Source organism: Piliocolobus tephrosceles, chromosome X (genome assembly GCF_002776525.5).
Source record: "Piliocolobus tephrosceles isolate RC106 chromosome X, ASM277652v3, whole genome shotgun sequence".
Classification (NCBI taxonomy): Eukaryota; Metazoa; Chordata; class Mammalia; order Primates; family Cercopithecidae; genus Piliocolobus; species Piliocolobus tephrosceles.
The window spans coordinates 12,221,404-12,248,078 of record NC_045455.1 but is presented as its reverse complement, the minus strand read 5'-3'; the positions used below and the strand labels follow the sequence as shown (position 1 = coordinate 12,248,078).

General features: G+C 39.6%; 1 protein-coding gene across 3 annotated transcripts in view; it reads left to right on the top strand.

Moving 5' to 3' along the window:
* Positions 1-10,235: 10,235 nt before the first annotated feature.
* ITGBL1 (integrin subunit beta like 1) overlaps positions 10,236-26,675 on the top strand; it is a 258,687-nt gene continuing 242,247 nt past the window's right edge. Inside the window, exons 1-2 of one of the 3 annotated variants that reach the window (XM_023218002.1) lie at positions 10,236-10,568; positions 11,519-11,736. In XM_023218002.1, the coding sequence (XP_023073770.1) occupies positions 10,471-10,568; positions 11,519-11,736 (316 nt within the window). In that variant the 5' untranslated portion in view covers positions 10,236-10,470. The remainder of the gene's footprint in view (positions 10,569-11,518; positions 11,737-26,675) is intronic. The other 2 variants (XM_023218001.2, XM_023218003.3) reach the window with 2 other exon arrangements.

Here is a 26,675-nt window from a genome sequence, read left to right as displayed (position 1 = left end):
CTGCTTGGGTGATGGGTGCGCCAAAATCTCACAAATCACCATTAAAGAACTTACTCATGGAACAAAATACTACCTGTTCCCCAAAAACCTATTAAAATAAAAATTTTAAAAAATATATATAATATATATTTTATATAATGTATTTTATATATTTATTATATGTAATATATATTTAATATTACATAAAATATTTTGTCTTATATATTAAAATATATAAAACATATACATATAAAACCTACATACATATTAGAGTTGGAAATGAAATATTTATATATAAATTATATAAATATATAAAACATACACATATGTATATATGCATAAGTTTATATATGTGTATATATGTGTGTGTGCACACACGTGTACATACGCGTGTGTATGTGTATCTGTTCTTCATCTATTACTAGAAGACAGTGTGGACAAATACATAGTAAAAATATAATCACAGAAGTTCAGCATTAGAGAAAACTGGTATTCCCTTCAAGCATGCCATTATGGAAACTGGAATTTAGCAGGTTAAGAAACCTGACCAAGGTCGTCAGCTATTGGATGACAAAGCCAGCCGCAGAATTCATCTCTGAACAGTTAAGTCTCCATGCCACTTGTGTGCCTAGTTACATCCTCCTGCTTATTAACAGCTAAATACCACTTTAAGAATTAGAAGTCTATTCATTGGAATAAAATAATATTTACGTGATTAATTTCTTTTCCCCTAAAGTCAATGAAAATGACTCCTAGATTTTTTCCCTAAAATTTCCTTCTAGCATCAACTGGAACTGCAGAAATATTCAGAAGAGTGAAAGAATATTTCTCATCCCAGAGACTCCTAATATTTCCAGGTGTTTTTGCTATGTGGGAGGGAAAAAAAGCCCTCTGGTTCTGTGCTAACATCTGGAAAAGATGTTAACTATACACCTTTTTTTTTTTTTTCTAATTCCACAGATCTGGCTCAGCTGAGAAGCTCTTTTTCTTGGAAATGCAAACTAATTTTTATTGCTGCCTGGGAATATTTAGCCTTCCTGAAAACTTTGGTGTGCCTTTTACTATTTGAAAACCTGGAAGGTACCTTTGAGTGAAAATATTATTCAAGTAGGTTTTGAGTGAAATTGAGATTTTTTTTTAAACTTCACATTTGACTGTAAATGATTGTAATAATTACTGCTGCACATATATGGAGAGTTCAGTAGGTGCTGTTTATTATCTAACTGTAGATTGACTTTCTTGATGTTTTTCATGATAGAATTTTGTTTGATTTTTATATTTTAATTGCCTAAACTCATCTCATTACTGCATGTTGATTTTTTCCTTCCATTAAGCTTGAAATACTCTCATTTAGTTCAAAAGGTTGAGTTTAATCAAAATGTATCAAAATTTTAAAACCATTTATTTACTTATTCATTTATTTTGTAATTCATTGTCTCAGCAAATACTTGTTGAGGCTTTACTCTGTGCAAGATACTGGAGTTACAGCAAAGAAGAAGAGAGATATGGTCCCTGCTCTCATGGAACTTGCGTTGAAATGGGGGAGTAGTAGATTATTCACAAGTAGATAAAGAAATGGAAACAATAATATTAGATCCTTGTAAGTACTATCAATAAAATAAAATGGGGTAAAGGGTTCTTGACAAGGGAGTGGCTTTAGACAGCACAATCAATCAGGGATCAGTCTGCTCTTTAAGAAGGTGGCATTCGAAGAGAAGCCACTCAGCACGTGACCTGGGGGAGAGGGATCCTTGCAAAGGGGGCACTGAGGCAAAGAACAAGCTTAGGATGTTCTAGAAACATGTGAGAAACAGAAAGGCTCTGAATGATTGGAGAGTAGTGAGTAAGGGAAACAGTAATGAGAGATGAGGTTAGACAGACTGACAGAGCCACATCGCACAAGGCTTTGTAGGATTTGGGAAGTAAGTGATCAACAGAAATTTATGGAGCAATGTAATAGTGGGAGGAAGAATCAGTGAAAGAGAGTGGCGGGAGAGGGAAGGAAGGAATGAAGGAAGGGAGATATTGTGTAAAGATACAAATGCTGATTTTGCAGAGAAATTATAAGTACCTAGAACTGAATTGAACAAGAATATTCTGCCATTTCCAAGGATAGTCATGGTCAGAGCACGGCGTACCTTGGTCTGAGTTTATACAGGTAATACAATAGGTGAGGGGGCAGCTGGAAAACAGAAGCAAGTTCACAAAAAGAGATACACACATTTGAAACTGCTTTAACGTGTACGATCTATATTTGTGGTTATTTCGAATTGCTTCAACATGTGTATAATGTGTAGTGTGGTGTGTGTGCAAACATTAATCCTTATTTGTATCATACTTTAGATGTGCTTTATCAGTATAATGAATATTAGAATCCATTTTTAATTGGTGGGATGTATATTGTTTAAGATAAGCGGTTGGCTTGGAGTGATGCTCTTGCGTAAATAAAGTGTTAAAACCAACCAGCCCATCAGTTACACCAGCTTTGAGGTACATGAGGTCTAGAGGCCATGGGTTCTGGTTATATTCACTAAAGACCTTGACCCCAAGAGATTTGCCAATCCTGTGTGTGGTAAAAATGCCACTGAATATGCTTCAGAAGATTCAGAGGGAAGCTTCTATACAAAGCTCAGGTTGCTATATCAGAAGACAGAGGGGTAGGGATATTACTTTTCCAGATAGGCTGTGTGACCACTCTTGCGTGTTTGCTGACAAATGCCTATGGGTTTGGCTATTTCAGGTCTGAGGCTCACTTTCTTTGTGATAAGTGCCTAATAGTTTGTGGGGCAGAAACTTACAGCTCTCCTTTGTCCCTCTATTGGGAACCACCTGACGCTGCTGATGTTATCAAAGATCCTTCTGAATGACCAAACCAGTTTGTGTTGGTCAACTAAGTCAGAGTCCAAAAAAAAAAAAAAAAAAAAAAAAAAAAAACCAACAAGTGAACAACAGGGTATGATTGTTTAAGATCTTCTAGCCCTGGAGAGATCTTTATCCACACCCACATTTTGATTGACAGTAAGAACTGCTGTCATGTTGGTTCACATTTACATTTCTGCAGTCTCAGACCAGTCCTTGGAGAAGCTTGAAGGAAGTCAAAGTGTCATATTCTCCCAAATAATCTGCTGGAGAAGTTATAATAATAATGCTTAATATCTCACAATTCAGCTTGCTTTTAAAGCTTGGCATCACTTTAAAGTAAAAGAAAAGAGAGATTATATCCAGACCAGCCATAATTAAAGGAAGGGTTTAGCCTAGAAAGAACTTTGATCTCCAATGATGAATAGAAGTGTCTGACTAGAAATGAAGCAACAAAGACTGGATTTACCAAGATTTCCAGTCATTTCCTACTAAAATCTTGAGGAAATTTATCATCTTACGCTTGCATTTCAGCCCCTGAAATGGAAGAGTCATGGGAATGCTTTATGTAGTAGGGATGTTTGCACAATGAGTTTATTAATTGATGCATGTAGACAAGAGACTGTTGGGTGATGCTAGAAAGAAGACACCAGCACCCTCAGAGAAGAGGTAGGGGTAGTGCCCTGCCCATGCAGAGTGGACTTCACTGAATAGAAATTCATGCCGTAAGAACTGGATCATCCCTCACCACTCTGTGGCCTTCGTATACATATGAATTTCATTATTTTTAAAGGAATATGATCCTTGAAAACAGTTTTAAAAGCCAAATGATGCACTACTAATAGACTTATGTAGGAATCCCCTGTCCCATCCTTCTACCTCCTCCAGTGTGGCTACCCTGAGGCAAGAACATTCAACTTCTCTACCCTGAATCAATTGCAGTGCCATTCTCCCCAGTGGCATTTACCTCCATGTTTCTAAGTATGTGTTTGTGCTGCTTGTAGTTGATTTGTGGTAGAGAAGACTTTAGCTCTCTCATATTACCATTCCATTTCCTCTGTCTCCCTGCTTCCCAATTTGGTGATATTACCCATTTTCTATTTGCTTGGTTATCTATGTACATATGATTTGTTTTCCTCTTAATCCAATACTTCTACTTGTCAAATTTATTAGGTGAGATCTGGTAGGTCCATTTTCTGTTTTCTTGAAGATCTGCCTTCTAAAGCCAGACATTGTTATACAGCAGTTGAGACTAGTTGTTCTGCAACATAGAAATTCCCCTTAACTTCATTATTTGTTCTTACCTTCATTTTTCTTCTGAGTTTTATCTGAATTTCTGTATCCCCTGTCTTTCCTTTCTTGATTTTTTGACCTGAGAGTAGTGAACCAGATCCTCTATCAGCTTCCCAGGAAGGGTGCCAGCATGAAACATTTTTAAAAACCAATATATCGGAAGTATTTTAATTAGCAGTATGTTGGAAATAGAATTATGGCCTGAAAAATCACCATCATTCTGAATTTTAAAAAAATTGCTTCCAATATTACTATTAAAACATCCAATACCACTCTAGTTCCTGGTTCTCTGTATGTGACCGTTTATTCTCGTTTGGAAAGTTAAAAAAAAATACTTTCCTATCATTCTGAAATTTCCCCAAGATGTTCCTTGGTTTCCATCCTTTTCTTTCATCTTTTTACCTGTTAAATGAGACTATACAATATGGAAACTCACGGTCTTCAGTTTGGGGAAATTTTATTGAATTTTTCTTCAATAATTTTATCCCCTTCATTATTTTTCCTGTTCCCTTTCCAGAACTCCTATCAGTTAGACGTCGAATCTCATAGATCAGTCATTTAATTTTTTAGTCTTTATTTGTATCTCTGTTTTGGCTTTCATTTTAGGAAACTTTTCCTCATTTATTTTTCAACTCTTTTAGTGGCTTCTTTTCAGCTAATTTATAATTCGCTTTTTGGGCACTTCATTCGTTTTTGATTGTCCTATTCTTATGGCTGCACATTTTTGCAAGCCCAGATCTTCTTAGATCTCTGAGAAGAGGGATTATACTTTCTTACTTGCTTCCTGTTGCCTTCATCATCAATGCCATCTGAGTTTCTTTCATTGTGCTTTGTTTTTTTAGTTGCTTGTCTGTTTTGATTTGGGCCTTTTATTTTGGAGGGACTCCTTGAAGTTCTGGTGCCTAGTAATCCTTAGTGATCTTTTTATGAAAAATGTGGTTTTGAAAGTAAGAGTGTAAATTCACAGTATGTTAGTGGGACCTATTGAGGGTGGGCTCCATCATAGCTTTTTTTTTTTTTTTTTTTTTTTTTACAAAAGCCTCAAATATTCACATTCACATCCATTGTTTGTTTATATATATATGTTCAGTTTTCTAAAAATGAACAATTTAATCGATAGCCCCTGAGGGAAATAAGACTGGTATAGGCCAAGTAAGGAAACAGGGTGAGGATCACTATTCAGATGGTTCAGTTTCACTTAATTCCTGTTTTATTTCATACTGCCTTCTGCTGTGTCCAGTATTCTTGAGTCTAAAGCCTGGGTCTCAGTGGAGTTGGTAAAGAGGTAACTTCCTATCTGAAAGATCATAGGTGAAGATCTGAGGTCAAATTTCTCCTATAAAAGTATTTGTACAAATCTTCTTGTTAACCTCACACCTCACACATCTTATCGCTTTCAGTTTTTGAGTTTTTGAGTCTTTTCTGCATTGTTGAAAGAAGCACAATGATGGAGCTGTCCAGCTCTACAGTTTCCAAATATGAGAGGCTTAATGATATCAATACTGTTGGAGGTAGAGATTAGGGAACTGTCCCGAATCTGAGTGATCAGCCTCCGGGAAGTCTGTCCTCTTATGCACAGGGCAAGTCTCAGTGCGAGGGGCAGCTGTGAGTTATCAGCAGTTACTAGTGTCATCAGCCAGATGGGTGGGTGCATGGGCCCCGGAGAGGTGATCTGGGAGGAACCACAACATCTACTAGGGGGACAGTCAGAGTCCAAACACAAAGCATCTTATATGAACTCAGAGAGTATTTGGGCTTTATACTATGAATGGAGAGCTAATAAAATATTTTCAACAGGGAATGGATGTGATGATAATGTGTATGCTAGAAAGATGTCCGAGGGAGCAGGATAAATGTAGACACAAAAAGATAAGAATAAATGCAGAGAGACCAGTTGGGAGGTTATAGCAATAGTGTACAAGATACAATATGAAGATCTGAAATAAATACATTGAAGTGGAAGGCTAGATTACTAGGAGGTGGGCTCAATGTGATTCAGGGATTTACCAGAAAATCCAGATGAATTGTAGACAGGTACCAAAGGTAACTCTCACAATTATGTCTACAGGGATTAAGTTAAAATGATATAATTAACAAAAATTGGGAATATAGGAAAAGGATCTGGTGTTATATAGATTCAAGTTGAATCCACAGTCATCTCAGGGGATACCTAAGGCCAAAATGTCATCTGACAACTGATCCAGAATCCACTATATCACCCGTATCCTTTGTTGACTCATGAATTTATTATTCATGTTGTACATCATTTTTAGTTAATTTATTTTTGCCATAAATATGTATCAAGAATGTAATATGTATTGGGCACTATTTTAGATAATGGCAGAAAAAAGTGGCAGCCTATTTACATAGTAAACTAAGAATAGCAAAGCAACTGATGGGATCTTTCATAATATTTTTCTGGGCAAGATGAAGAAATAAGTTCATATCAGACAGCTGAATACACTTGTAAGTGGTTGGATGGCCTATTCAATATGTGCTAAGAGGCTAATATTGTCTTAAAGGTTGTATCTAAACTTGGTCCTCAGCCTAATTTTTTTTCAAATATCTTGTTAATTATTTGAATAAAGGTACAGAATGTGTGTTCATCATATTTACTTTGAGAAGGTGAAACAAATATAACACAAGTAACCATAGTTATTTTTACTGACTGGATAAAAGAACTAAGTTGAGATGAAAAATAATAAATCAATTTATGTTTGGGGAAAAATACCCTTATAAAAGCACACAACTGGGACAGCATGGCATTCAAAAAAGCAAACATGACCTTCAGTTTTATTGGTAGAAATATAGCATATGAAATAAGAATACTGAAAGTCTATTCCACATCCATTAGGCCACTGAATGGTTTCAGTTGTATATATCATACTTTCCAAAAGGCATCCATCCCAGAAAAAGCAAAATCAGAAAATCAGGGCGTTGAAAGCTTAAAGTTATAATACATAAGGAAGAGGTGAAGGCAATGAAAATATTTATCTTTAAGAAGTGTAGAATTGTTTGGGTGTAGAATTGTTTGGGCGTTATATAGACTGGGGAATATACTATTACATCATTGAATATTTGATTCAAAGCTTGTGGCTAGGATATTATTTTAAATGTCTTTTTAGAGTAGACCCGGAACCAAGGGGTGAAACCTTCAAAGCAATTCTCAGAAAAGGATGTGGTCCTCTTAATTTTTTTTTTTTTTTTTTTTTTTTTTTTTTTTTTACCAAGGCCACCTAATTACTTGGCAAATATATGGTATGTTATCAATAAATTTAGTTTACAACCTTTAAAAAATACCTTGAATGCTGAAATTCTCTGATTGTGTAACCTGAGGACTGAAGGACTACATTCAAGGACTAGGGTGTTTTCAATCTTTTTGAGTTCAGCTCCAGATGCGCCGGGTCCTTTCAGGCACCATTCATTATGCATCCAACCCACTGCTGTGTCCCCAGCCAGCAGAAGTGAGAAACTCAGGACCTTTCTTGGCACATGTGTGTCCTTGAGGTTCTGAAAACTGGGAAAATGGAAGGAGTAGGTGTTTCCAAGGCATTCAATACTTTGGTTAAAAAAAAAAAAGAATGCTAAAAGGCATAAATTTAAAGTTAACCTTTCATTTTGACAGAGTTTCTGTGGATCCAAGACTTTCGACTGAGTCACCAAGTCAGCCACAATATAACTATTTCAACTGACTAGGAATATTATTTCTGAGTCACAGTAATGTAATGATCTGAACATTTACATTTTCTCAGTCACCTAGTACATACTAACTTCACTTCAAAGCTGACGTTGCTGGTCCATGGACCACAATATTGCTTATTGAATACTACACTGTATGAAAATACTGCGGGTTAAAAATCACTTAAATTCATTAAAAATGTTCAACTATCAAGTCTCTATTTCATAATAAATTTTCCCTCAGAAAATATGCAAGGAGTAAACAATACATGACTCATTTATTAAAGCTTCCATGTTTTTATTGCAAATTCCTAGTCAGGCTTTGGAATAGATACTTCCCTTCTATAATTACCATATTCTCTGAGTCACTAGGTTTCTAGATGTTGACAGGAAAGCCTGTTCCTATGTCCTTGTACTATCACATGTGGGCGGGATAAAATGTAACTCTAGAATTTGTACTAAAGGTGGGTGGAAGTTCCACTCTTAGATCCAGGCACCCTCAGGCTCAGCCCTGAGCCCTGTGATTTGCAGTCTTCTCAAGCTATTATTATGTAAAAATAGATATCTTGGGATATTATTCAAATGCACTCTGTGATCCCTTAGAGCTGGGGTTGGGGCCTGAGAACTTGCATTTCCACAAGTTCTCAAATGATGCTGACGTTGCTGGTCCATGGACCACACTTTAACAACAACTGACTTAGTAATTCCCATTCTGTCTCTCTTTTAGACAGACCCTTCCCCGACAGGTTGTAGTTCTTGTGACTTAGGGAACCTGCCAACTCAGAACCTGTGTCCTTTTTTTCTAAGTCACATTTTGGGTATCCAAGACCCCAGAATTACTGGTCCAGACATCCTCCCAAAACTGTGTATACCTGTCCCCAGTCTGTCCTTGCCATAGAAGACTCCACCAGTGTGTACATACCTGTATCTAAGGGTGGCCAGAAAATCAGCTATTTGAAAAAGGTTAAGTTGTGTGGGTAGGGGGTGGGGGGTGGGGGGTGGGGGGATACACAGATGTGTCCCATGCAAAACCTCCCCTATTACAGGGTGGAGAATGGAGTAGAAACAGAAAATAAATGGACTATGATTAGAGGACCTTCATTGTTTTCTTGCTCCAGCAGGCAAGTGTAGTGGTGGTCTTGCCCTTATACCTACTTATGTAAATGACAGGGAGAAATCCCATCCTGTTATGACTCATCCCTGATTTTAAGGATCTGGGACCACAGGTGATTCTTGAATGGTTCTATTTCATGAGGAAGCATTGCATCTATAGTGCTCTTCTTAGGGTAAATCAAAAATGTTTTCCTCCTTCCATATAACCCTCTATATACTTTTCCCGATGACCACAAATGTAGGGGATAGTGTATGCGCTTTGGATTTCGGCTGAAATACAACTAACTTCCTGTATGAATTTGAGCAAGTCGGTTGACCTTTTGCCCTCAGTTTCCTTATCTTTAAAATGGGAGTAAGAACCCCTCCCTGTTCTCTTCCATCTCCTTCTTATTTCCACCCAATTTAATTCGATGCCATTTTCAGTTTTGTGTTCAAATGCTACTATCTTTGATTAGATCATGTGCCTGTATCTCATCCGGAAGTAACTTCTCATTGCACTTGCAACCGTTCGTCCTTGTTTTTGTGGTTTTGTTTTGATTAATGTCTTCATAGCTCACTGGACTCTGAGAGTGCAGGGATTATGTCTGCTTAGTTCCCTGTTATATTCATTCTATCTTGCACAAAACTTGGCACCTGCTGGATGCTAAATCCCTATTTGCTAATGCACAAATAAATGTGTGATTATTGTCATAATTAGAGAACATATACTAAATGACTGGCACATAGTAGGTGCTTAGTAAATGACACCGATTGTTTCTCAGTGCAATTTATGCTATAAATAAACATTTAATTTTCTTTTCTCACATTTGACATATGGGGAGAATGGGGTGAATGGGAGACAACTACAATTTAAACTGTCCAAATCAAGAAAAAAATGTGGTGTGATAAGCTACTGGCTTCAACAGCTGGAAGCATGACACACTTTTTAAAGACTAAAGAAATGAAATATCCAGTTTAAATCAAAGGATAATAAATGCAAGAAAATGTTGTATTTGCCAGATTTCCTTGCCCTTGCCCCAACCCAAACTCCAAAGAGTACGTCTTCTTTAAAAGCGTGTGGTGAAACTAATTCCCTACCCAAGTGTTCACACCGCTGTCACTGGCCTCACCCTTCTTCTTCACAACTCAGGGGTTACTTTAAAGGTCTCTTTAATATGGGCCAGTCCAAATATTCTCTTGTCAAATATTTCTGGGGCCTGTACTTGAAGAAAGAAATGATTTTCTCAAATCTGTGAACAGGACACTTTTTTTAATGTCAAAATAAACCATCTGCTTGTACAACTGTTTCTAATTACTTCCCTGCCTAGACTCTCCACTGAGGGGTTTGGCACCAGCACCCCGCCCAGAGCAGTGCCGCTGCCCAAATCCTCGCAGGCAGCTCATCAACGCAATTGCAACTCCGGCTGGAGCCCTGAACCTGCAAGCCTGGGTGTCCGTGGGTCCGTCTGCCCGGCCGTCTGCTGGTGGCACCTCTCCCTCGTGCCGCCTCCCTTGGTGAACCCCACCTTGCAGAAGTGCAGCTCGCCCAGAGCAGCCCAGGAGCTCAGCATGCATCCCCCAGGCTTCAGAAACTTCTTGCTGCTGGCGTCCTCCCTTCTCTTTGCTGGGTTGTCAGCTGTTCCTCAAAGCTTCTCGCCATCTCTGAGGTAAGTTTGGTTTGTTGTTCTTCAGTAGAGACCTGCCCTGCTTATGTGGCAGGGCTCAAGCTTGCAGGATGGCTGCCCTAAGCCAAGAGTTGTTACTAAATTGGACACGGGATAAACTGTTTTCAACCTGTTCCATTCCCTCTCCTTATATCTACACTGTGCATTGCCTCATGTCTGTCCTTTTGCTTTTCCTTTGGAAAAATGCAATCATTGAATAAAAATACAAGTTATACTTCTGCAAATATATATCAGGAGGAATTTCTGCCACGAGTTAAAATTCTATGTGTACCCGTGTCTTCTCACAACCTATAAAGCAGAATTATCTCTGTTTCCCAACAGCAGCAACAGGTCTATATTACATTTTGTATCACATTCGGAAAGAGACGGAGGCACATTGCAATAGTGAAACTAAACTTTTTAAAAGTAGAGTTCCTAAAGACTGCTTAATGCAAATTATGCCCGATGCTATCATAACATGTCTAATTCTTTCTATATATTCACCTCTTCTCTTCCATAATATAACTGCCCACTGGCCATCAGATAGCAGTGGGGCATTTTTTAAAGGAGAACTGAAAAGTCAGCTGAGTGCCATACCTTGGATTACTTTGTATTTAATCTAAATGTGCATATAAGATTCAGTGACAAACTACCAAAGAGCAGGGCAGATCACCTCTGTTCACCTGGAGGAGGGACCTGTGTCCAGAGGGGCAGGTCACCCCTTACACGTTTTGGGCCCTGGTCATTTTTCTGGTGGGTGGTACCTGCTTGCTTGGGAAAATATAGCCCTTCCAGGCAGCGCTTGGGCCCCAGAGAGATGTGGGCCTCAGGCTTCCTGTTCTTGGGGTTGAGCGTCTGCACCTGGAGGGAACACTGGGGCGGAAACGTGGGTTCGGAGCAGGGGGCGGTGTCTGCGTCTGACCCGGCCTACCGGTTGCTTGTTGCCCGCGCAGGAGCTGGCCGGGCGCCGCCTGCAGGCTGTCCCGGGCCGAGTCGGAGCGCCGCTGCCGCGCACCTGGGCAGCCTCCGGGGGCCGCGCTGTGCCACGGCCGGGGCCGCTGCGACTGCGGCGTCTGCATCTGCCATGTGACTGAGCCGGGCATGTTCTTCGGGCCCCTGTGTGAATGCCACGAATGGGTGTGCGAGACCTACGACGGGAGCACCTGTGCAGGTAAGGGGACGGCGCTGTCTCCCCCTTCGGGAGGTAGGAACTCTTCTGGGATTTCCGCCACTCCCTAGAAGAGTGAACGGTGGGGACACGCTTCCTTTCACATAAGCACCAATTAAGTTACTGCAATTGTCACACTTTGGCTAGTTAATTCTGCCATCATTTATCACAATACTTTTATCCCCCCGGCCCCGAACTTGAATGGAAGTAATACTTTAAAAATTCATTCATTTAATTATATTTTTTATTGTAATTATATATTTTATTGTAATTATGATTTTTTGAAGATGGGGTCTTACTATGTTGCCCAGGCTGGTCCCCAACTCCTGGGCTCAAGCCATCCTCCCTCCTGGGCTTCCCAAAGTGTTGGGATTACAGGCGTGAGCCATTGCACCTGGTCGTCATTTGCTTAATTCTAAAATCTCGCTTGCCTCTAAAGTTCCTCATTACAGACTAAATTCCCCAATGTCCTCACAAATAGAGTTATTTTACTGGGTTCTCCTATCCCTATCAAGAATGTTAATCAGAATATTTGTAGATCTTAGGCCTGTATTTTATTTTACATAGGAAGGGGGGGGGGGGGGGGGGGGGATGTATTATTTTCCTCCATTCTAGGGAGGCAGGTTTTGCCTTTGAAGCTTGATTTGCCCTCTCATCATTAGAATATAGTTCACAGGCAGGAGTGCGTGCATATCAGAAAACGATAACAAGGAAAAAAATAAGCAGGCACATATTTACTTAGAAGCGACTGTTCCTGCATTGTTCTAGCTGCTTGAATTTTGGAGTTACAATGAAACTTGGTATTTCGTAAGGATGGAGTGAAAGAAAATACATTCATTTTCCTTGCACATTTTTAAGGAGTGATTCAGGTTCTGATATTGGAAAGGGTCAAAAAATTCCTTCCCAGAGAACACCCTTAACCTCTTTACCTGTTTCAGATAAATGTGTCATTTTACTTAAGGCCAAGAGCTTCAATTAGTGCCTTGTGAGTGACACAGAACTCCGTTAGTGAAAGCACAACACAATGCATTCCAGCCAGGGTTTGGCAAATTTGTAGGAAAAACTAGCCGGTTAATTTACACTCAATGTAGCTAAGACTAATAAGTCAGCCAACACTAACATAGAAAGATCAAGAATGAGTTTATAGCAAAATAGTTTTTTCTTGGAACCTGGGCCCAGTAGTGTGTAAGTTAGGTTACTTAATATGCAGGCTGCTTGGCAATGCAAAAAATAGTCATAGAAGAAATTTGGAGGGGCGCAGGTGCATCTACTTGGTTTGTTTTCCCTGTGAAGGCTGTGAATCAACCCTTTAAAAATACTGAATGCTGGGCGGGGTGGCTCACGCCTGTAATCCCAGCACTTTGGGAGGCCGAAGGAGGCGAATCACTTGAGGTCAGGAGTTCAAGACCAGCCTCGCCAACATGGTGAAACCCAGTCTCTACTAAAAATACAAAAATTAGCCGGGCGTGGTGGCATGTGCCTGTAATTCCAGCTACTTGGGAGGCTGAGGCAGGAGAATTGCTTGAACCTGGCAGGCGGAGGTTGCAGAGAGCCAAGATTGCGCCACTGCACTTTAGCCTGGGTGACAGAGATTGAGAATTCATCTCAATAAATAATAAAATAAAAATAAAAAATAATATTGAACGCCACAACTTGTTATTTAACTTTGCAGCCCTACACGCTGCAGTATTATTAAGGGTAGCCCTTTGGAATGAAAGCTAAGTTATCACCTAATATTTCATTCCAAATTTGACTGTTACTTGGCTTCCCTGACTTATGGCCTCTGGCAAACCCTCTTCAATATCATGAATTTTGAACAAATTTTCCAGGGCATTTTCTCTTGTTTTATTACAGACGTAAGAGGTAAGATGCAGCCTTTAACTGGGGAGAGTTTGAGTACCATCAGATTCACTTTCTCTGTTGAAGAATCTAGGCTGGTGCTTTTCTCCCCAAAACTATGCAGAAGGAATGCTGTGGTAGACAGCGTTCTTTTTCCCCTCACATAGAAAATGATTTGTTGTTTACTCATAGCATCTTAGTCACTGCATTCCTTCCTTCCTGATACAAAATGCAGGACTGAATCAAGCATGGTTTTGTTTGGTTATGCATGCACTTCTATAGAAGATGAAATGCTTCTCTTTATTTTAAGACTGAATGGAATAACGAGGTTCATTTTTTGTTCTCATCTTGCTGACTGATGCCCATCAAGGCCTACTCTACAGGGCCTTGAGCACAATCTGTCCTCGCAAATGCCCTGACCACGTTTGTGAGGCCCATGTGAAGATCCCTACAAGTAGCACATAGGGTCGCCTTGCGAGCTCATCGATGTATTCCGTGCTTCAAATTTAGCTTCTCAGTTTTATTTTTAAGAAATAGCTCCAATTTTATCACTGTAATATGGAAACATAGCAGGTTTTCTATGTTTATGTGCACCTGTGCACACCTCCGTGAAAGTTCCTGTAGGTGCTTTCCAGAAATAGAGTAACTTCCAGAGACCTTTCCAACTGCTAAGAAGAAAACAAAATCCTTCTCTCATAGTACTATATCATGGAGTGATTAAAAGTATGGGCTCTGGGCTGGGTGTGGTGGTTCATGCCTATAATCCCAGCACTTTGGGAGGCCGAGGTGGGTGGATCACCTGAGGTCAGGATTCAAGACTAGGCTGGCCAACATGGTGAAACCCCATCCCTACTAAAAAACACAAAAATTAACCAGGCTTGGTGGCATGTGCCTGTAATGCCAGCTACTCAGAAGGCTGAGGCAGGAGAATTGCTTGAATCTGGGAGGCAGAGGTGGTGGTGAGCTGAGATCGCGCCACTGCGTTCCAGCCTGAGCAACAAGAGCGAAACTCTGTCTCTAAATAAATAAAAATAAACTTGGCTGGGTGAGGTGGCTTAAACCTATAATCCCAACATTTTGGGAGGCCGAGGTGTGTGGATCACCTGCGGTCAGGAGTTTGAGACCAGCCTGGCCAACATGGTGAAACCTATCTCTACTAAAAATACAAAAAAGTTAGCTGGGAATGGTGGCACGTGCCTGTAATCCCAGCTACTCGGAAGGCTGAGGCAGGAGAATCCAGGAGGTGGAGGTTGCTGTGAGCTGAGATCATGCCATTGCACTCTAGCCTAGGCAACAGGAGTGAAACACTGTCTCGAAAAGAAAAAGAAAAAAGAAAAAAAGTGTGGACTCTGGGAGAAAATTTCCCGGATTCAAATCTAGTCCTACTACTCAATAGCTGTATGAACTTGGGCAGTTACTTAAACATTCTCAGCCTTGATTTCTTCATCTGTAAAATGGGAATAACAGTACCTACCTTACAGAACTGTTGTAAGGTTTAACATACGTAAAATACTTAGACTAGCATCTGACAAAAAGTAAGTGCTCAGTACATATTAAAATGTATATATACATTACATATTATTACAGTGATGCATAACAGGTGGGCTAGTATGGATGGAAGGACGGGTGGATGGAGATGACAGATGGATAGGTAGCTGGCCTGTCGGGCATTTAATGCAGTGAGAGCAATTTAGTTCTCTTCATGTAGTCTGGGCTTGTTATTGATTCAAGGCCCAAAAGGTCAAGTAAGGATAATTACTTTGGCCCAGCCTCAGGGCAGCTGTATTAGATACACTATGCCCTTTTAAAGTTAAGTCCATTGGGATTATTATACTGTGAATCATAAGAAACATACTTATTATAGTTGGCGCTGGTTGAAAGTGATGAGGCTCCTGCCATTAGAAGTCTATTTCTTCCATTGTCCACTTGTTCATGGCACATGCATCTTCCTCAGACTATTCTAGCACAAAGATCCAGGCAAGTGAGTGTTCCTATGGATGTGATGGTCTATTAAGGGGTAAAATAATTTTGGTAGAACGGTGAAGCCCTGTCTCTACTAAAAATACAAAAATTAGCTGGGTGTAGCAGGTGAGTGCCTTGTAGTCCCAGCTACTCGAGAAGCTGAGGCAGGAGAATTGCTTGAACCCAGGAGGCAGAGGTTGCAGTGAGCCAAGACTGTGCCACTGCACTGCAGCCTGGGTGACAGCGACACTCCATTGCAGGAAAAAAAAAAAAAAAAAAAAAAGAAAAAGAAAAAAGAAAAAAAAGAAAGAATGGCAAAATGTTTGATTGCATGGAAAGAAACTTTCAGCTGATATTTCCAAAGCATTCCTGGTTGCCCCCATGACCAGCTGTAATGACACTTAAATAATATATTGTTTTCTTAGAAATCTTTTGAAATTGCTGTTGAAATACATCACCTAAAAAGTTTCGGTTTTAGTAATTTAGGAAGAGCTAATATAATTCAATTTAGCAACACTTGTGAAGCACTGCATGTTTTTCTAGGCTCTCTCCTGTTGAAGGGAGTGTAAAGATGAGGGATAGAAGGCAGCTTACCATTGAGTAGGGAGACAAAGAGAAATACCAGGTATCTATAATATAATGCAAGATATCATTTGTACAAATTTTTGTGAGGGCTCCATTGAGCCAGGGGTTATCTATTATGGTTAAAAGTTCTTGAGAAAGAGGTAGCATTTGACATAAGCACTTAAGTACTGGGAGATTTTTTAATCCAAAAAGTGAACTGTTGGAATTCTGAGCAAGGAAAATCTTAAGCAAAGGTGTAGAGGCAGAAAAACATGTGGATGTTTGGGAAATAGTGAGGGCCACAAGGGTTGGCTTGGCTGGATCTTAGAGCTGTAAGGAAAGTAATAATAGAGAGGTTGAGAATTACAGTTGATCATATTATAGAGAGTTTGTTCTTGATTAAACAGCATATAAGAGCTATTAAGAGTTCAAATATGGGTGTGATCATTAGTGCTCTGATTCATGGAAAGAAACATAGTCATTCCTTGCTATCTGCTGGGGCTTGGTTCCAGGGAGCCTCCTCCACCAGTGATACGAAGGATGTTCCAGCCTCTGATATAAAATGGTGTAGTATTTGCATGTAACCTATACACATCCTCCAGTAACCTTTAAATCATCTCTTGATTACATCTAATACCTCATGCAATATAAATGCTATGTAAATAGTTATATTATGTATACAGCTATTATATATTAGTTGTATTATTTTGTACTACACTGTTATTTTTTTCTGAGTATTTTTAATCTGCCAATGAGGAGCCCACGGATATGGAGGGCCGACTGTATGGTGCCCCAAAGCATGGCAAGTTAAAGTAGAGAACCAATGGGGAGGAACTCCGTGGGAGAGACAATAAGAACAGAATTATTATTATTATTTTTAAAGACCATTTGAAAGTAGAATCAATATGAATTAGTGCCCAAGGATGAGTCAGATGAATGAAAACTCATGCTGGGTTTTTAAGCCTGCTAGATTGGAAGCATGATAGAACTGATGGAATCAAGAAATCACAGGAAAGAACCAGATAACCAAATCCATGACTTATAGTTCTTTTAAGTGGAATTGAGAGAAAATGAAAAATTAATGCTAGCAGAAAGAGATTCTGATTTCATTGGCCACCACATTTGGGGCAGAATGGGAATCTTGTCTGAATTGTTAACGTGGCTTAACTTGCTTGTATTGTTAACCTTGAGCCAGTTTTTTAATTTACCTGATATTTAGTGCCTTTTTCTGCAACAGTATCCTTATGGATATGAAGAACCTGATATTCTCTGTGACACTGAGCATTATATATATATATATAAATTTATTTATTCATATCTTGTATACACTTATACATTTATTCAGACTATAAGCCATCCTTAGCTGGGTGTGGTGGCTCATACCTATAATCCCAGCACTTTGGGAGGCTGAGGTAGGTGGGATCACTTGAGCTCAGGAGTTTGAGACCAGCCTGGGAAACATGGTGAAACCCTGTCTCTACAAAAGATACAAATATTAGCTGGGCATGGTGCACACCTGAAGTTTCAGCTACTAGGGAGGCTGAGAGGGGAGGATGGCTTGAGCCCAGGAGGCATAGGTTGCAGTGAGACATGATCATACCACTGCACTCCAGCCTGGGCATGAGACGGAGGCCCTGTTTTAAATGAATAAATAAAAAATAAATAAAAAATAAATATAAGCCATTCTTATAAACATTGATTTTTATGTGTAAACATTAACAACATAACACAATTAAAATAATTAGAATACATTGAAACATTTTTAATATGTAAAAATTAGGAGTTTTTTTCTTGAAGATATTTGACTTTTACACTATGTAGTAAATAGTATGGGAATTATATGTGATTATTCATGAGAACTGGACTTCCTGGCTCTTGAGGCTGTCTGAGGACTGTTTGACTTGCCTTTCCCTTCCAATTGCATTTTTCTTAGATTGTTGAATGATTTCCCTCCGAGCCTACTTGTGGATCCACTCGGGGTTTTTCTTCACTAGTCTTTGTCTGTTTTTCATCTTTTCTCCCTTCCTTCAATCCTCATCCTGTCTTCCTTGCCCACTCCTTTACCTCCATCTAGCCCACCTTGGGTTTACCATCCCCTCTCTTTCACAAAATGTCCCCTCCTTGTCTCTGAGTCAGAGGCACCAAACACATAAGAACATTATCTACCTAAATCCCTTTCACCAGTAAAGAAATGTCTTGAACAGACAGACTGGCTTTCACATTGCCTCTTTCCTGTATTTTCCTCATAGTCCTCACATCACTTGTAGTTTTTGGAAACACATTCAGGAGTTCTCCACCATTAGCTCACCCCCTTCATGTAAGCCATTTTTCAGGAGCTCTGCTTTCTTACATTCATCTGTGTTGGATAAATGCATATTGTCTTAGCCCAAGTGACATATAAAAGTTAAATGTTTTCATTCTAAAAGAAAGTGCCAAACGTGCACAGCAATTTTCCTCCGTTGTATTGCTTTATCTGGACAAGGCTCTGCAGTTCTACCATAATATCTTAGTCTGTTTTGTGTTGCTGTAAAAGAATCCCTGAGACTGGGTAGGTTGTAAAGGAAAGAGGTTTATTTGGCTTACAGTTCTGCAGGCTGTACAAGCATGGCACCAGCATGTGCTCGGCTTCTGGTGAGGCCTCAGGAAGACTTTACTTATGGAAAGTGAGCGGGGACTAGCATGTCACGTGGTAAGAGAAGGAGCAAGAGATAGAGGGAGGGGCACCACATTCTTTTAAACAACCAGCTCTCCTGTGAACAAATACAGAACTCACTCATTACCTTGGGGAAGGCACCAAGCCGTTCATGACGCATCCGCCCCCATAACCCAAACACCTCCCACTTGGTTCCACCTACAGGGCTGGGGATCACATTTCAACACGAGATTTGGAGGGGACACACATCCAAACTGTATCACACAGAGACAGACAGACCTTGCCCTGGACTAGGTCATCCCTGCACCTTGATGATCTAGAGGAACGTATTTATAGCATTATGGTATTTAGATAAAATAGTATAAATGTGCGAAGTTCAGGAGTTATTTTCTATGTAATGTTTCCCCAGAGTCAGAAAGGAACATATGGAAACAAATTTCTTTGTATTACAAATTTTAAATTTGCAAAACATAAACCTCCCTCATAAGGTTCTCGGAGTCTTCAATATATTTTGAAATATGGTGCTAAAACTGACATCCCATGTTCTTGATATCATAAACCCCCACAAAAGCTGCTCAGCTTCCTGGGCCTCAGATACACATTGTTACATCTGACCTTGTGACTCAGCATGTTCATGTTCTTGAGGTGGGTGATTAATGCCCTAGGAGGGGCTGGGTGTAGTGACTCACATCGCCTGTAATCCTAGTACTTTAGGAAGTCGAGGTGGGAGGATCCTTGAAGCCCAGTGGTTCAAGACCAGCCTGGACAGCATAGTGAGACCTGCTCTCTACTAAAAATTTTTTAAAAATTGCCATACACAGTGGTGGGTGACTGTAGTGCCAGCTATCAGGAGGCTGAGACAGGAGGCTCATTTTGAGCACGGGAGATTGAGGCTGCAGTGAGCTATGATCAGGCCACTGCACTCCAGCCTGGGTGAGAGAATGAGACCCTTAAAATAAAAAAAATAAAAAATCCTCTGGGAGTAGAGAGCCCCATTATCATTCTTCAGGGAATTCCTTGTCTGCAAACTTATGAAGTAAGACAAGACATTTTGCGAAGCTTCATATCCTGCCCTTGTATTGTTCTTCTATTGCTGCTATAACAAATTACCACAAATCTTGAGGCTTAAACAGCTCAAATGTCTTTTCTAGAGTTCTATAGGTCTCAAGGTCTCCTGACATGGGACTTCCAGGCCAAGGTGTTGATAGGCTCTGTTCTTTTCTGGAGACTCTAGGAGAGCATCCGTTTCCTGGTTATTGGTGTTCAAATAATTTAGTTCTGTGTGGTTGTAAGACTGTGGTCTCTAGTTCCTTGCTGGCTGTCAGGTGGGGGTCCCTCTTGTCTTCTAGAAGCTGCTTTTGGATCCTTACAAGTAAGTACCCTACTCCCAAATCTCAAAACCAGAAACAGGTCGTCAGACCTTTCCCACACTTCCATCTCCCAGAGCCTCTTCCATTATCACATCCCTTCTTACCACCGTTGGAAAACATACTCCACTTTTAAGGACTATTTTAACTAGACTGAACCCAGATAATCCAGGATAACTTTCCCATCCAAGACCCATTAACTTCATCACATCAGCAAAGTGCCTTTTGCCATAAGGTGACATGTTTACAGGTTTCAGGAGCAAGGGTATGGCCATATTTGAGGTCCCATAGTCTTCTCAGCATAGTTACCCTCCTATAAAGTGCAGGGGACTTTGTATGTGTGAATGGCAAGGGAGGGGTTCCAACTCATTCACGTCTAGCTCTTCTTATGCTCCATTGATGATGCAAGGGCTGAGTCTTTTCCTTCTTTTCTGAGGTTATCTACATGATCTAATTGCTCTGGCACCAGTCTTTTCCATATTATATATATACATATATATATATATATATATATATATTTTTTTTTTTTTTTTTTCTTTTGAGATGGAGTTTCACTCTTGTTGCCTAGGCTGGAGTACAATGGTGTGATCTCAGCTTACTGCAACATCCACCTCCCGGGTTCAAGCGATTCTCCTGCCTCAGCCTCCTGAGTAGCTGGGACTATAGGCATATGCCCCCACGCCTGGCTAATTTTTGTATGTTTAGTAGAGACAGGGCTTCACCATGTTGGCCAGGCTGGTCTCTAACTTCTGACCTCAGGTGATCCAACTGCCTTGGCCTCCCAAAGTGCTGAGATTACAAGTGTGAGCCATGGCATCTGGCCTTTTCCACACCATTTCTGCTAAGGAACACTAAGTGTCTTTCTAAAGCGTGAAGAGGGACTTAAAGCCCAACAGTTGCCTGCGTTCAGTGCCTGACATTGTCACTTGCCCACTGTGGCGCTACGGGGAGGTTACCCAAGAGGTGACAACCTCCGTTTCCTTATGGTTGAAAAGAGGGCAATAGTAATACCAAATAGGGATAATGACAGTGCCAAACACATATGAGTGATTAATAAATCACTGGAGTTATTATGCTTAAATATGCTAGACACCCCTCTCCTACCCTAGCTGAATTCCTAGTCCTAAGATATTTATTTTCAAATAAGCAATTTTCTTTCCATGTTATATCTTCCTCCAGCCCTAAATTCATGTCTTGGAATTACTCTGGTAGTCTTTGAACTATTCTATCCCAGCCAGCTTGCCTGCTCTATAGTGCCAGGGCTGGGTGTGCCCTCAGCCCTGGCCAGCATGAGGAATCTGAGAGCTTACTGCATCAGGCCCCAACTCACCGCACTGACAACTTTCTGAGTCTTGTATATGTCTTTGTCTCAGAACCTGCCTTTTGTGTTCCTGTCCCTGACATCTGCACTCTGATTTATACCATCATAATTGATCTCATGGAATGCTCCAGAACCTCACCCTCAGAACTGTGTAATTAGTCCTTGAATTTGGAATTTTCATTCTTTTTCTCTGCTGGAAACCTTTAGACATCTGCAAACTCCCAGGGCTTACTCTGTAAGTGCAGTTCTGCTTCTGACTCTTTCCTCCACTGAGATGCCTGTATTTCTAGGGTATTCCTTGATCTCCTCTAAATTGTTGAGTCCAAATAGGTTGATCCCAGAAACTGCTTCTTCGGTTGCAAAACTGCAGAAAGCAACACAATTAAAAAAAAATCAAAATAACTCACAGATTTTTAAAAATATGCAGTAAACATTACTGAATGTTCTGGAGACATTGGGTTGTGTGTTATTTAATCATAAGAATGCAAGCAACTAAAGATTGAATAGGAGTCATTCTAGTTCTTTTTTTTTTTTTGAGATGGATTCTCACTCTGTCACCCGGGTTGGAGTGCAGTGGTGTGATCTCGGCTCACTGCAACCTCCACTCCCCGGGTTCAAGCGGTTCTCCTGCCTCAGCCTCAGCCTCCTGAGTAGCTGGGACTGCAGGCACCCACCATCACGCCTGGCTAACTTTTGTATTTTTAGTAGAGACTGGGTTTTGCCATGTTGGCCAGACTGGTCTCAAACTCTTGACCTCATGCGATCCACCCGCCTTGGCCTCCCAAAGTGCTGGGATTACAGACGTGAGCCACTGCGCCTGGTCCATTCTTAAAACTCCCAATGCACTGTTATGTACTTCAACCTCTCTTCTTTGTCCTGTTTGAACCCCTCCTTCTCATCACATTTCTTTTTTTTTAATTTCATTTTCAAATAATGTTCATTTTTCAGAAGGAGTTTAGTTATTATTTCTGTCATCTCATTTTTTGTCCATTCGTGGCCTCTAAAGTCTTGGCTTGTACCCCAAGTGTTGATCAGATATTAAGGATACAGACATATATGCATGTGTCTGCATGTATATATGTAGTTTTTTACATTCTGGTTGATTATGTGTATGTATACATAAATGAGAAGACCCAGGGAGGGTCTTCCTCTCTCTCTCTATATATATATGTATATGTATATATATCCTCCTATATATTTTTTATGCTTGTATAGGCAATCAAAATATATATATTTCACCCATTTATATTTGGTATATGTATATATTTTGATTGCCTATACAAACATAAATAATATATACACACATATTTATATGTGTATACATACATATTTGATACCCTAATTGTATGTACATATACCATACATATGTGAATATGTAAGTATGTGCACAAACATACATATATACGTGTGTTTGGATATATGTGTGAGTCTAAATACTATACACAGGGACATAGATGCATAAGCCCTTTTCCGGTAGGCTACTACCTGCAGATCGAAGACAAGTCCACTTTCAAATTTCTGTAATGCTGACACTCTTGATATAAAGGTTGCTTGGGATTGACAGCACATTTGTAAACCTGCTAGAAATCAATATCTCATTGGGGAATACTTTTGTGTCTTTCTCTGTTTAATGCATGCTATGTAAACAATGACATATCATTTGGGTGATTCATAATTGGATTCTTTTTTCACTGCGGAGTTAACTAAATGCTTTTAGGCTACTCAAGTCACATTCGAATTACAGTTAATAGTTGGTAAATGGTCCTCATATTGTTATACTAAAACTGTGCAAAGATAGAAAAGAGAAAAGAGTTTCTTTTCTTTTTTCAAAATAAATAATAGTGACATTCTTATTACTAATATATTTTAATGCTATATACATTTTCGTGGAGTATTTGGAAATGTCACCAAAATTAGGTTTCATTGGAAATTATTGAGTCTAGGGTTGGAGACAAAAATCACTCAGGATTCTTTTACAGCTGTCCTCTGAAAGACGTAGTCTTAAAAATACAAAACTAATGATAAATTTTCTCTATCTTTGAGGCAATAATAGCTGCTTGTATTATTTTGATTCTAATAATAAATTACGGTTTCTATTAACAGATGTGCTATTCTTTGCTAAACTACTCTGAATTTTGTAGTCACATCTCAGAAGGAAGAAAAAAGGAAATAAAATAATGTGATAAATCAGCTTTAGATTTGTCTGGATTTAAGACTCTCTGCCTTAAGAAGCAGCTTGTATCAGTGGAAAAATAACTGAATTAGACAGGAGAAACAGGCCCTATTATCCACTTTTCCACTTATGTGATCCACTATGTGATCTTGGCAAATAACAAAAATATACACCTAAGCCTCGGTCACCCATTTATATTTGGTATAGTACTTCTGACTTTTTCAAAGGGAAGGCATGAGGTTGAGGATCCCTGCAATGAGTAACTGGCACTTTGTAGGGGCTCAGTAAATGTATGTTCAGTGAATAAATGAGATTCAGCTTATTTAAATTACCATCATGGCTATGGAATAAATATTTAGGTAAAGGCATCTGAAAAGATTAATAATTGAGGATAGTGGTAACCGTATAGAGGGTAGAGGATAAAGACGCTCATAACTTTAAGAGCAGAGGTAGTGAGGTTACTGATAAACAGTTGACAAGCCAACCAAAATGAAGACGTGGAGTCAGAAAGGCCAAGAAAACTTGGAGGGGATGGGGATCTTCTTAGTCATCCAAGTAAACCATGGCCAACTTTGACTCATCCTTTTCATTTGCTCTCATATCTTGCCAACATTGCTAATGTTTTTACTTAATTTTCTGCTGAATTTTGTTCTGTTGCTAGTGCCTTAGCTTAGCCTTCATTTCCCTTGACAAGGAACATTAATAATAGTTAAGTTCTTATCACACGTCAGGCTTCAGGCTGTCTTCCATTCTGTCTATGCTGTGTACCACCACTTGGTGAATCACTGTAAGTGACATTTTGTCAAGTATCCGTGCTTTTACAAATTCCCTTTAAAGATCATTCTAACCGTTTATACTGGCCACTTATTCTGTACCCCTGCTTTGATTTATTTCATGAACACACACGCAGGGTATATACTATGGGTATCAAATCTAAACTTTGGCTTCCAATCTCCTTGGCCATTAAGACATTCTAGAATCTGATTCGTCTTTAATGGCATGCTGACCCTGTTTCCTCTTTCTCACCCTGTATGCTCCCATCTGTCTAGTTAGATCTTAACATCACTGTCACTTAATATGGTCTACACCCAACACATTTTTCACGATTTCACATTTCTTATGTTCACAAGTATGCCGAATATTCTGAATACTAGCACCATCTCACATATTTTTTTTGGAAACTAAAAATAAACATATTTAGCACACACAAAAAAAGGTATTTAGCACAGTTCTGAGTAAACAATACAGACCGATCTTTCCTGGAACTTGCTTTGTGTGGTTTTGAATTACTGTCTAGTGTCCTTTTGTGCCAACCCGAAGGACTCCAGAATTTGTTGCAGGGTAGATGGTTTAGTCCATTCAGGCTGCTGTAACAAAATGGCCTAGACTGAGTAATTTAGAAGCAGGACAAATTTAATGCTCACAGTTCTGGAGGCTGGGAAGTCTAGAATCAAGGTACCTGCAGATTCAGTGTATGGTGAGGGCTCATTTTCGGCTTCCTGGATGGTTCCTGTATCCTCACATGTTGGGAGGTGGAAACAGGATCCGCCACGCCTCTTTTATAAGGGCACTAAACCCACTCATGAGGGTGGAGCACTCATGACCTATTCACCTCCTACAGGCCCACCCACCTTCTTAATACTGTCATATTGGGGATTCGGTTCCAAAATATGGGTCAATATTTGCATCATAACAGCCGGTCTACTGGCTGACCTTGGCCGAGGGAAACCTCACATCAGTGGGATGGGGATATTGAAGCCTTTGTTCTTTGGGAAATGTAGCTTCCAAACCTGGTCTGAGATTTAAAGGCAAGAATCACATCTAAGGAGGTGGAAAAGTCTGGCACTGCTAGACTGAGAGTATCAGGGGAATTTACCAGGGCTTATTTGGGACTCTACATGGGTAAATTCTCAAGCTATTTTCTATTAACTTCCAAACTGATAAAGATAGAGAGCTGCATGGAGGTTGCAAATCTCATTTTCTTTGGAAAAGGAGTGCTTTGTCTTTCCAAGAATCACATTTCCTGGCAAATAAGAAATTATATTTTGTAATAGAAGTCATTCTTCCATCTACTTTAAATCATCTTACTTAAGGGTGGGTAGAAGAATGAGGGCTTTATAAAGAGAAAAGAAAAATAAGACTTTTATAAGGGTGCTTACTAACTTAACCTTGTACAACCCCACTCTTAGGGTATACAATAAAGTCAGTCCCTGTGCCAAGAGCCCTATCGTTGTAATTGTTTGTACATAGTCACTAGTTCAAACACCGAATTATTCAAAGTGAATACCTACCCACTCTAGCTTCCTGTTCTGTTATTTTATCTGGAAACTTCCTAGGGAAAGGGAGGCTAATTTTTTTTTTAAAAGAGTTCAATGAGTTTTGGCATTGCTTAAAAACTTCTCCTATGGCAAGGTATTAACTGTAAATTCACGACGTAGTCAATGGGGTAGAGTAAGGAGCCAAAATCAGAAAATGAAAACGTGGTAAATGTATTTCCTAATTGTTCATTACTGCTCCTTCAAAGCTATCATTTTCTGCTGTGCAAAATAGTTAGACAAAAACTAGTTATTTTTATAAACAAAGTGACTTGGCCATTTAAGCAGTTTCCTCTCCAAAATACAAAAGACAAGTTATAGACTATTTTCTTTTCTTTTCTGGCCAACACCATTAGTTATATAAGCTCTAAGAGCTGTCTTGACATGGAAATAATTCATTTGTTTCAAGAAAGAAAATATTTGATTTGTTAACTGTGTACTGGAGAGACTACTTTCAGTTGCCTGTTTGGATAATTTTAAGCCTGGAAATTAATGCTACATTAGTAATACAAATGAATAAGAGTAGTATCTACCTATATTTGAGTATACTATCCTGGAAAATATTTTCATACATATGAATTCATTCAATTTTTTTTTTTTTTTTTTTTTTTTTTTTTTGAGGCGGAATCTCGCTCTGTCACCCAGGTTGGAATGCAGTGGCCCGATCTCGGCTCACTGCAAGCTCCGCCTCCCGGGTTCCCGCCATTCTCCTGCCTCAGCCTCCCAAGTAGCTGGGACTACAGGCGCC